Here is a 12332-nt window from a genome sequence, read left to right on the forward strand (position 1 = left end):
CCTGGGCACACTGTTGGCTCGTGCTCAGCCTACTATCAACCACTACCCCCAGCTCCCTCTCTGCCAGGTCGCTCTTCAGCCACTCTGACCGCAGCCTGTAGCACTGCATGGGTTTGTTGTGTCCAGTGTGTAGAACCTGGAACTTGGATGTGTTCGCTCTCATGCCCTTGGGCTCTGCCCATCTGTCCAGCCTGTCAAGGTCCCTTTGCAGAGCTCTCCTACCCTTCAGCAGATCAACACCTGCCCCCAGCTTGGTATCATCTGCAAACTTACCTGATGATGGACTCAGTCCCCTCAACCAGATCATCAGTAAATATATTGAACAGGAAGGGGCCCAGCACTGATCCTTGGGGACACCACTAGTGCCTGGCTGCCAGCTGGATGTGGCACCATTCACCACCACTCTCTGGGCTTGGCCCTCCAGCCAGTTCCTAACCTGGTGCAGAGAGCTGCTGTCCAAGCCATGGGCTGACAGCTTGGGGAGGAATCTTTTTCAAGCCCTCAACTGAAGGGAAGTTGCTTTAAAAGAAAAAATGCTGAAGACTTTTTAGCTGTCTCTAAGAAGATGACTGTAGCTAAAGATGCCAAATTGGAAACACCCTGCAGTCTAATCCATGTTGGGGCAATATTTGGGTTGGGTAGCCAGTGGGGAATTTCCAGTCCTGTCATTCCAGGTGCTGTTGAGCACACATGGATAGTGTTTTGGCACCTGTAGGACAGGGATTGTTCTTGTGGCATTGCCTCTTCTCTCTGTTATTCCAGCTTCATTTTAGGCTGAGGAATTGAGCCAGATGACCAGTAAAGGGCCCTTACAAGCATCCTGTGATTCTCTAGAGTAGGAGCTGGCTCAGTTCCAGGAGCATACCAGTTTTAGTGCCTTAGGTTAGCATCTGTGTTCCAAGTCTTTGTTTCCCATTAAGTGCCTGCACTTGCTGCATCATCTTGGGGTTTCTGAGACCACATCCATTAGAGCATCACAGAACATGAATGTTTTCTTTTGTCTGCATCCCAGCTGGTCTGCAGCAGTTACCACTTCCTGTTTATGCCTCATGGGAGTAATTGGATTAACTTGACCAGATTTGTGCAATGAAATCACTACAAAATTGAAGGAGTTCAGAGGGATTTCTATTTTTGTCTCAGTTGAATTACTCTCACCTGTCCCATCTTCATCTGCTGTCAATTTAAGAAGGACATTGAGACACTTGAATGTGTCCAGAGAAGGGCAATGAGGTTGGGGAGAGGCCTTGAGCACAGCCCTACGAGGAGAGGCTGAGGGAGCTGGGGTTGCTTAGCCTAGAGAAGAGGAGGCTCAGGGGAGACCTTCTTGCTCTCTACAACTACCTGAAAGGAGGTTGTAGCCAGGTGGGGGTTGGTCTCTTCTCCCAGGCAACCAGCACCAGAACAAGAGGACACAGCCTCAGGCTGCACATGGGGAGGTTTAGGTTGGATGTGAGGAGAAAGTTGCTCACAGAAAGAGTGGGAAAGACCTTTAAGGTCATTGAGTTCAAGCATTAACCTAACACTATTAAGTCAGCTGCCAAACCATGTCCCTCAGCACCACATCTACACAGCTTTTAGATACACTCAGGGGTGCTGATTCCACCATTCCCCTGGGCAGCCTATTCCAGGGCTTGACAACCTCTTCTGAGAAGTTCTTTCCTAGTGTATGAATTAACCCTTTGCAGTGTGTAAGAAAATACTTTTGACTACTTTGTGTTTTTTCTTTGGAATCCTCTCCTCCACTTTCTGGTCAGGTTCCATCCTTAACTGGAACTAACTGCTGATTCCTTAAAGCATAGATCTCTTCCTGGGAGAAGTAAATGTTAGCTTCATACTTTGAGTTTCACACAGCATACTTATCTGGTGATGGCTGAAGCTGAGGTCCACTTCTTCTTTCACTGCAGTCCTTACTGCTTCCATCTATTTCTGCTCCTTGCTGTTACCTTGCTGTTCCATTTAGTAGTGGCAAAATTCCAGGCATACTCCAAGCAAAAACCAAGAGACTCATACCTCTGGGTTTTACCCTCACTTGATTTGTGTCACAGTGTATTTTAGCAGCCTGAGGCTGGCTTTGCAGAGGTTAACTGGATCCCTGTAGAAGCTGCTCTGCTACCAGAGACAAATGGTGCTAATTGCTGCTGCTCCCTTCCTCCTTCCCACGTAGCAGTGAAGTATGACTGGATGACAGAGCAGCATCATCTGTCTCCTGTTATAAATGGTGAGGAGAGTGGGTTATGGGCAGTGTTAAATTACCAGAGTGGGGGATAAATCAACTCTGTAGTCCCCCATTCCTTTTCATACTAGTGAGATCAGTGACAGCCAGTCTCTCCAACAGCATCCCACAGAGTTCTGCTTTAGCCTTTCCTCCCTTCTGCATGGCAGCAGAGTGTTTGTCAGTTGCGTATCCACACAGTTTCTTTTCTTGTAAGCAAGACCTGCACGTGGCTGTGTGAAATCTGCTGTCACTTCAAATAGCCACCCCATAAAGCTATTGAAAAATCTCGCAATTGGTGCACTAAAAGCATAAGCTGTGAGCATCTCATCATGTCACCTGGAGTACTGCTTCCAGTTCTGGTGCCCCTATTAGAATAGAATAGAATTAACCAGGTTGGAAGAGACCTTTGAGATCATCGAGTCCAAAATTACAGGAAGGATCTGGAGGTGCTGGAAGGTGTCCAGAGAAGGGTCATGAGGATAAGCAGAGGGCTGGAACTCCTATCCTATGAGGACAGACTGAGGGAGTTGGGGCTGTTCAGTCTGGGGAGGAGAAGGCTCCCAGGAGACCTTATTGTGGCCTTCCAGTACCTGAAGGGGACCTACAAGAAAGCTGGGGAGGGACTTTTTAGGGTGTCAGGAAGTGATAGGACTGGGGGGAATGGAACAAAACTAGAAATGGGTAGATTGAGACTGGATGTTAGGAAGAAGTTCTTCCCCATGAGGGTGGTGAGACACTGGCACAGGTTGCCCAGGGAGGTGGTGGAAGCCTCATCCCTGGAGGTTTTTGCAGCCAGGCTGGATGTGGCTGTGAGCAACCTGCTGCAGTGTGAGGTGTCCCTGCCCATGGCAGGGGGGTTGGAACTGGATGATCCTTGAGGTCCCTTCCAAACCTGACAATTCTATGATTCTAAAACAATGTTGCAGTTGAGGCTGGATGTTAGGAAGAAGTTCTTCACAGAAAGAGAGATCAGCCATCGGAATGTGCTGCCCAGGGAGGTGGTGGAGTCATCATCAGTGCAGGTGTTTAGGAAGAGCCTGGATGAGGCACTTAGTGCCATGGTTTAGTTGATTAGATGGTGTTGGGTGATAGGTTGGACTTGATGATCTTGGAGGTCTTTTCCATCCTGGCTTATTCTGTGATTCTGTGTCCCTGCCCATGGCAGTGGGGTTGGAACTGGCTGATCCTTGAGGTCCCTTCCAACCCTGACAATTCCATGATTCTATGTGGCTTCTGTTCCATGATCCACCTCTACCTATGATGTGGTTGCTGCAGGCAACTTTGCATCTGGGAGAGCCTCTGCTGTGCATACAGTCCCGATGTTCAGAGAAGCTGTTTGGAGGCTAATGAACAATTAAATAAGTTTACAACAAGGACAGTGCAAAACTGTCTGGACAGGCTCCTGAATGCAGGCAGCAGCTGCTGTGATCATGCACACAGCATAGACCTTCTCCAGTGCCTTTCACTTAGGCTGCCACCAAAAGGGGCAATTTTCCTCTCTCCCATGTCACACCTCCTCCAGGCTAAGCAACCCCAGCTCCCTCAGCCTCTCCTCATAGGGCTGTGCTCCAAACCCCTCCCCAGCTTTGTTGCCTTTCTCTGGACACCTTCCAGCAACTCAACATCTTTCCTAAACTGAGGGGCCCAGAACTGGACACAGGACTCAAGGTGTGGCCTAACCAGTGCTGAGTACAGGGCAGAATGACCTCCCTGCTCCTGCTGGCCACACTATTGCTGATGCAGGCCAGGATGCCATTGGTCTTCTTGGCCCCCTGGGTACACTGCAGGCTCATGGTCAGCCTACTATTAGAATAAACCTTTATTAGAATAAACCAAACCAGGTTGGAAGAGACCTTCAAGATCATCGTGTCCAACCCATCAACCAATCCAACCCACCCAAACAGCTAACCCATGGCACCAAGCACCCCATCAAGTCTCCTTCTGAACACCTTCAATGACGGCGACTCCACCACCTCCCCGGGCAACCCATTCCATAGTGCAATCACTCTTTCTGTATAGAACTTCTTCCTAACATCCAACCTGAACCTCCCCTGGCGCAGCCTGAGACTGTGTCCTCTTGTTCTGGTGCTGGCTGCCTGGGAGAAGAGACCATCATCAGCCTGTCTACAACCTCCCTTCAGGTAGTTGTAGAGAGTGATAAGGTCACCCCTGAGTCTCCTCTTCTCCAGGCTAAGCAGCCCCACCTCCCTCAGCCTCTCCTCGTAGGGCTTGTGTTCCAAACCCCTCACCAACTTTGTTGCTCTTCTCTGGACTCGTTCCAGCAAGTCAACATCCTTCCTAAACTGAGGGGCCCAGAACTGGACACAGTACTCGAGGTGTGGCCTAACCAGTGCAGTGTACAGGGGCAGAATGACCTCCCTGCTCCTGCTGGCCACACTGTTCTTGATGCAGGCCAGGATGCCATTGGCCCTCTTGGCTGCCTGGGCACACTGCAGGCTCATGTTCAGCCTACCATCAACCAGCACCCCCAGGTCTCTCTCTGCCTGGCTGCTCTCCAGCCACTCTGACCCCAGCCTGTATCACTGCATGGGGTTGTTGTGGCCAATGTGCAGAACCCGGCATTTGGATGTGTTAAATCTCATGCCGTTGGATTCTGCCCATCTGTCCAGCCTGTCGAGGTCTCTCTGCAGAGCCTCTCTACCCTCCAGCAGATCAACTCTTGCCCCCAGCTTGGTGTTGTCAGCAAATTTACTGATGATGGACTCAATACCCTCATCCAGATCATCAATAAAGATGTTAAAGAGCACAGGGCCCAGCACTGATCCTTGGGGCACACCACTAGTGACTGGCTGCCAGCTGGATGTGGCACCATTCACCACCACTCTCTGGGCTCGGCCCTCCAGCCAGTTCCTAACCCATCGCAGTGTGCTCCCGTCCAAGCCATGGGCTGACAGCTTGGCCAGCAGTTTGCTATGGGGGACGGTGTCAAAGGCCTTGCTGAGGTCCAGGTAGACTACATCAACAGGCCTCCCCACATCCACCAGGCAGGTCACCTGATCATAGAAGGAGATCAGGTTGGTCAGGCAGGACCTGCCCTTCCTAAATCCATGCTGGCTAGGCCTGATCCCTTGGCCATCCTCTAAGTGCTGTGTGATTGCACTCAGGATGACCTGTTCCATGATCTTGCCTGGCACTGAGGTCAGGCTGACAGGCCTGTAATTCCCTGGCTCATCCAACCGGCCCTTCTTATGGATGGGCACCACGTTGGCCAGCTTCCAGTCCTCTGGGACCTCGCCAGTGAGCCAGGATTGCTGGAAAATTATGGAGAGTGGCTTGGCCAGCTCATCTGCCAGCTCTCTCAGCACCCTAGGATGAATCCCATCTGGTCCCATGGACTTGTGGGGATCCAAGCTGCTAAGGAGAGTTCCAACCACCGCCTCATGGAACATAGGGAAACTGTGCAGCTCCCTGGCTCCTTCTGCTAGCTCTGCAGGCCAGCTGTCAGGAAGACGTTCTGCCCTTCTAGTAAAAATTGAGGCAAAGAAGGTGTTAAGTATCTCTGCCTTTTCCTTATCCTTGGTTACAATGTTCCCCTCCGTATCCACCAAAGAGTGGAGGTTTTCCTTCCCCTTCCTCTTGCTATTAATGTATTTATAGAAGGACTTTTTGTTGTCCTTCACAGTAGAGGCCAGTTTAAGCTCCAAGTGTGCTTTTGCCTCCCTAATTCTCTTCCTACAAGACCTAGCAACATCCTTAAACATTCTGTGGGTTGCCTCCCCTCTCTTCCAACGGTGATACACCCTCTTTTTTTCCCTCAGTTCCATTAAAAGTTCATGAACCATCCAGGCTGGCCGTCTGCCCCGGCGGCTCATCTTCTGGCACACTGGCACAGCCTGTCCCTGAGCCTTCAACAATTCTTCATTGAAGTAGGTCCAGCTCTCCTGGACCCCTTTGTTTTTAAGGGCTTTATCCCAAGGAACCCTCTGAATTAGTTCCTTGAGTAACCCAAAGTCTGCCCTCCGGAAGTCCAGAGTGGAGGTCTTCTTGCCGCCCCTCTTGGCTTGACCAAAAACCGAGAATTCAATTATCTCGTGGTCACTGGACCCCGAACACCCTCCAACCACCACATCGCCCACCAGTCCTTCCCTATTGGTGAAGAGGAGGTCAGTACCCCCAGTACCCCCAGGTCCCTTTCTGCCTGGCCGCTCTCCAGCCCTTCTGATCCCAGCCTGTATTCCCTCTTGCCTGGCATGCTGTGCTGTAGCAGCGGTGATCAGGTTTGTGAGGCCAAGGCTGTGCTGTGCTCTTTCTCAGACAGATGAGTGGCGCCTGAGCTGCATCAACAAGGACTTCTCCATCTGCCTTTCCTACCCTCCACTCGTCACCGTCCCCAAGGCCATTGACGATGAAGCGCTTCGGAAGGTGGCTCTGTTCCGCCACGGCTGTCGCTTCCCCGTGCTCAGCTATTACCATAAGAAGAATGGGATGGTAAGCTGCACCTGAGGGAGCTGTGGGAGCCCTTGCAGTGCAAACACAGCTTTGAGTGGAGAGAACCTCTGAAAAAATAGACTAGAATAGAATCAACCAGGTTGGAAAAGGCCTTCGAGATCATCAAGTCCAACCTATCACCCAACACCATCTCATCAATTAAACCATGGCACCAAGTGCCTCATCCAGGCTCTTCCTAAACACCTGCACTGATGGTGACTCCACCACCCCCCTGGGCAGCACATTCCAATGGCTGATCTCTCTTTCTGTGAAGAACTTCTTCCTAACATCCAGCCTAAACCTCCCCTGGCACAGCTTGAGACTGTGTCCTCTTGTTCTGGTGCTGGTTGCCTGGGAGAAGAGACCAACCCCCACCTGGCTACAACCTCCCTTCAGGCAGTTGTAGAGAGCAATAAGGTCACCCCTGAGCCTCCTCTTCTCTAGGCTAAGCAACCCCAGCTCCCTCAGCCTCTCCTCACAGGGCTGTGCTCCAAACCCCTCCCCAGCTTTGTTGCCCTTCTCTGGACACCTTCCAGCAACTCAACATCTTTCTTAAACTGAGGGGCCCAGAACTGGACACAGGACTCAAGGTGTGGCATAACCAGTGCAGAGTACAGGGGCAGAATGACCTCCCCACTCCTGCTGCTTGTGCTTTAGCACCATTCAGCTCAGGATCTGTTTGCCCCTTTTGTTCTCCAGTGGCATGAGACTCTGGAACCCTCAGTACAAGATGGATGTGGACCTGCTGGAGCCCCAAAATTGATCAAAGGGCCAGAGCACCTCTCCTGTAAGAGCAGGCTGAGAGGATTGGGGTTGTTCAGCCTGAACTAGGCTCTAGGGAGACTTTATTGTGGCTTTTCACTGCTTAAAGGGGGCCTATAAGAAAGATAAGGACAATCTACAGTGTGACACTGAAACTGGTTGCCCAGGGAGGTCATGGATACCCACTCCCTGGAGGTGCTCAAGGCCAGGTTGGATGAGGCCTTGGGCAACCTGGGCTAGTGGAAGGTGTCCTTGCCCATGCCTGGGGGGTTGGAACTAGATGATCTTCATGGTTCTGTCCAACCTAAACCATTCTATGAATCTCTAAGTTGTGTCTGGGTGGTGGAACGAGTTAATCTCCATTTTAGAAGCAGCTATTAGTCTGCTTGGTTGGGAGCATATGAGCTTGCACACACATGTAAGACCAAGATGAGACTTGCAAAGCCACTGCTGGCACCCCTGCTTGAGTCATCTGCCAAGAGGCTTCACACTGAGAGGGTGGCAGGAAGCACATTGACCTGTCTCAGGGTGGTGGGCTGTCTCCTTCACAGTGGTGTGCTGATAGCAGCAAGCATGCCCAGAGCCAGCACTGCTCCTCCTGTGGAGCTGTTGAAGGGAGTGATCAGAACAATCTGTTCTCCAAGCCAAGCCTGTCAGTGTAACATGTTTTGGGAGCAGTGACTCCTTGGTGTTGCACAAACTTCACCACCTCTCAGCAAGCCCAGATCTACCTGAGGAACTGCAAGGCTGTCATTAAGACATGCACCTCATGAAGCTGTTGAGCAATTCTTTGGATCCCTTACTGTGGTAAACGTTTCTGAGGAAGCTGGGATGTCCACCCTGCAGCTTGGAAATGTAGCCAGGCTTCTTAGTTGAATTTTAGAAGGGTTTTGTGCTTCCTGTTGTGGGCCCTGAATCAGAGGACCTCTAGTCTGACTTTGGGGTTTTTTAGCTTTGCAGTAAAACTAACCACCCACCAACTGCACTGGAGAGCAAGGAAGGGGAAAAGGACCTGGGGATCCTAGTGGATGGAAGGTTGACTATGAACCAGCAATGTGCTCTTGTGGCCAAGAAGGCCAATGGCATCCTGGGTTGCATTAGAAGGGGTGTGACCAGTAGGTCGAGAGAGGTTCTCCTCCCCCTCTCCTCTGCCCTGGTGAGGCCACATCTGGAATATTGTGTCCAGTTCTGGGCCCCTCAGTTCAAGAAGGACTTCAGGGAACTGCTTGGAAGAGTCCAGCACAGAGCCACAAAAATGATGAAGGGAGTGGAACATCTTCCTTATGAGGAGAGACTGAGGGAGCTGAGGGCTCTGTAGCTTGGAGGAGAGGACACTGGGAGGTGACCTCATCAGTGCTTATAAAGATGTAAAGGGTGAGTGCCAAGAGACTGAAGCCAGGCTCTGCTGGGTGATGCCCAGTGACAGCACAAGGGGCAGTGGGTGGAAGTTAAGGCATAGGAAGTTCCATGGAAACAGGAGGAAGAATTATTTCCCTGTGAGGGTGACAGAGCCCTTGAACAGGCTGCCCAGGGGGGGTGTGGAGTCTCCCTCTCTGGAGCTATCCAAGACCTGCCTGGATGTGTTCCTGTGTGATCTGTCATAGGTGATCCTGCTCTGGCAGGGGGTTGGACTGGATGTTCTTTTGAGGTCCCTTCCAGCCCCTAACATTCTGTGAACATGGTAACTTTCTGCTTTTTCTCAGCCCAGCTGAATACTTGGAGGAAGCCTTATTCAATTATACCTTGGAATTCTGCATCTTTCAAGTGTAAGGAACATGAGAGCATTTGGCTTGGAGTGGTTGAACTTGTGACAGTAATGCTCTGTGTCACGTTGTTCTCCTGACTTTGGGGGTTCCTGAGGCTGGGGTTGCTGACTGGCTGCCCTCAGTTGCCATTTGAGCTGATGGGTTGCTTTTCTGAATTGAAAGGCATTTACTGAAGAGAGATGGCAGTTCAGAAATATGTTGGCCTAAGGTTTGTTAGTTTAGCCACTGGGTCAAACTGTACCTCAGAGGCTTTTTAACACAGGGTTGACTTAAGTGTGTTAAAAAAGCAGAGTTTGGAAGATGAAAACCTGAAGATGTTGGCTTGAAAAGGACCCAGCTGCAGGAAGCCAGTTCAGTGGCTCATAACGATCATAGAATCAATAAGGCTGGAAAAGACTTCAGAGATCATCAAGTCCAACCTGTCACCCAATACCTCATGACTACTAAACCATGGCACCAAGTGCCACATCCAGTCCTCTCTTGAACACCTCCAGGGATGGTGACTACCACCTCCTTGGGCAGCACATTCTCTCTGTGAAGAGCTTTCTCCTGGTACTGAAGGAATGATTAAAGGGATAGGATAGAATAGAGTAGAATTAGAATAGAATAGTTTGAGCTGTGTCACTCCTGTAAGCATTCTTACAATCATCTGAGGTTTTCTGGAAAACAGGAGTGTCCTGTGTGAATTTCAGCAGCATACTTCTCCAGGGACTTTCTGGAAGGTGTCCAGAGAATGGCAACAAAGCTAGGGAGGGGTTTGGAGCACAGCCCTGTGAGGAGAGGCTGAGGGAGCTGGGGTTGCTTAGCCTGGAGAAGAGGAGGCTCAGGGGAGACCTTGTTGCTCTCTCCAACTACCTGAAGGGAGGTTGTAGCCAGGTGGGGGTTGGTCTCTTCTCCCAGGCAACCAGCACCAGAACAAGAGGACACAGTCTCAAGCTGCACCAGGGGAGGTTTAGGCTGGATGTGAGGAAGAAGTTCTTCATAGAAAGAGAGATTGGCCATTGCTGGAAGTGTTTAAGAAGAGACTGGATGAGGCACTTGGTGCCATGGTTTAGTAGTCATGAGGTGTTGGGTGACAGGTTGGACTTGATGATCTCTGAGGTCTTTTCCAACCTTATTGATTCTATGATCGTTATGAGCCACTGAACTGGCTTCCTGCAGCTGGCTTCTTTTCAAGCCAACATCTTCAGGTTGTCATCTTCTTCCAAACTCTGCTTTTTTAACACACTTAAGTCATTGTCCATTGGAATGTGCTGCCCAGGGAGGTGGTGGAGTCACCATTACTGGAGGTGTTTAGGAGGAGACTGGATGGGGTGCTTGGTGCCATGGTTTAGTTGATTAGATGGTGTTGGGTGGTAGGTTGGACTCGATGATCTCAAAGGTCTTTTCCAACCTGGTTTGTTCAGTTCTGTTCACTGCAACAGCAGCAGAGGTGTAGATTTAAGGTGGTCCTCATTTGGAGAGCAACACAAGCAGCCAACCTCTAAAATGATCTGAGTTCTATTCATTCTTCACCATGCCTGGCATCAAGGCCCAGCCATCCAGCATCCCTTTGCAGGCTGCATCTACAGACCCCCTAAGAAGTCCTCTAGTGAAGGTGTGCTTTGCATAGTGAGTTTCAATCACCATTCTTGGCTTGCAGCTCTAAGTTCTCAGTAGCTTTCAAGTCTCAAGTCTCCCCTTGTAGTGTTTAGTTGCTGGTTATTTGTCCCCACAGGTCATGATGAGAAGCAGCCAGCCCCTTACAGGCACGAATGGGAGACGCTGCAAAGAAGACGAGAAGCTGATCAATGCCACGCTGCGGCCTGGCAAGCGGGGCTACATCATTGACACCAGGTCACTGAATGTTGCCCAGCAGGCCAGGGCCAAAGGAGGGGGCTTTGAACAAGAAGCACACTATCCCCAGTGGAGGAGGATTCACAAATGTATTGAGAGGTGGGTGGAATTCACACAGGCTCTCCTCCATGGGCTTGCACCGGCAGAGCCAATAACAGTTCCACGAAGTGCTTGCTGCTGGAAGAAGTGCCTGTGTGTCCTGGCTCCTGTTTGGTAAACTGAGGTGATGTGGGGGATAAAGAGCTGTGTTTGGCTCCTTGTTCTCAACAACCTCCCACAGATTTCAGACCTATCAGGCAGTCTCCCTGTGCCATCTCTTTCCCTGACCTCCAGCCCTGCTGTGTTTCCCTTCGCAGCAATGCACAGGAATGAGCAAGGCACTTTGCTAGAAAACTTCTGCAGGTGAGGACTGATGGAGGCAAGCTTCTAAGTTAACTAAACTTTTAGTCTGACCTTGTTCAGCTGCTCTCAAGCCTTAGTTTTGGGTGAAAGCCATGCAGTCATGTTACTGGAGCTCTTGGCAAGCAGTTGCTCCCCTCATCACCGAGCAGGCTGGCTCTCAAGGAGCTCCTGTAGGGAATTTCCTGCCTGGTGCTTTGTACTGTTTGGTTTTGCTTCTAAAGCTTTTATCTGGACTTAAGGTTGAAGAGGATTATTTTCCAAGTGGACATAAGCAGCAGAAAGAGAGGAATTAATAAACCACAGCATTTGAAGACTAAATATCTCCTGCAATTAATTGTGTGGCTTTGTCAGCTTCTCTGAGATTTAGTCTGCATCCTCTGTTAGACCTCAGCACACACTGCAAAGGGCATTAATTTGCCTTTGATTCATCAGTAGTTTTGCACCCCTGTGAAACAAGACCAGAGGAGCATCTGGTTTAATCAGCTGCATGCTGAATGCCAGCTTTCCACAGCTTGAGGACATAAGGCAACAAATGCAGAGGAGGTACAAAACCTGCCCAAACTAATCTTAGTGTAGCCCTACATTGAGAACTTGAGGCTAGTCTGAAGTCCTCTGCTTTAGAATGGAGCTTGGTGTCCTTAAGATGGATGGCTTTCAGATTACTGTTGCAGCTCTGCAGGTTAAAGCTCTTCCCCACCAAAACTTCTGCAGGTTAAAGCTCTTCCCCCCAAAAAACTGGTCTGCCCTGGTCTGTTCTCACCTCGAGCCTAAACTTCCCCTGGCACAGCTTGAGACTGTGTCCTCTAAGGCTGTACTGCTGCAGTGCCTTTGCAAAGCTATTCCTTTTGAAAGGGAAGAGACAACTCCTGTCAAAGGAGTGGGGTTCAGCTGGCAGTCAGCTA

At 50.3% G+C, this 12332-nt stretch overlaps 1 protein-coding gene across 2 annotated transcripts in view; it reads left to right on the forward strand.

Annotated features, from left to right (window-relative positions):
• The window catches only part of MTMR9 (myotubularin related protein 9), a 118781-nt gene that overhangs the window by 12963 nt on the left and 93486 nt on the right, over nt 1–12332 (forward strand). For both annotated transcript variants that reach the window (XM_068143216.1, XM_068143217.1), the window contains exons 4-5: nt 6491–6664; nt 10910–11127. In XM_068143216.1, the coding sequence (XP_067999317.1) occupies nt 6491–6664; nt 10910–11127 (392 nt within the window). The remainder of the gene's footprint in view (nt 1–6490; nt 6665–10909; nt 11128–12332) is intronic.

This window comes from Melanerpes formicivorus, unplaced genomic scaffold (genome assembly GCF_026170545.1).
Source record: "Melanerpes formicivorus ecotype bairdi unplaced genomic scaffold, bMelFor1.0.p_v2 SCAF_9, whole genome shotgun sequence".
NCBI lineage: Eukaryota > Metazoa > Chordata > Aves > Piciformes > Picidae > Melanerpes > Melanerpes formicivorus.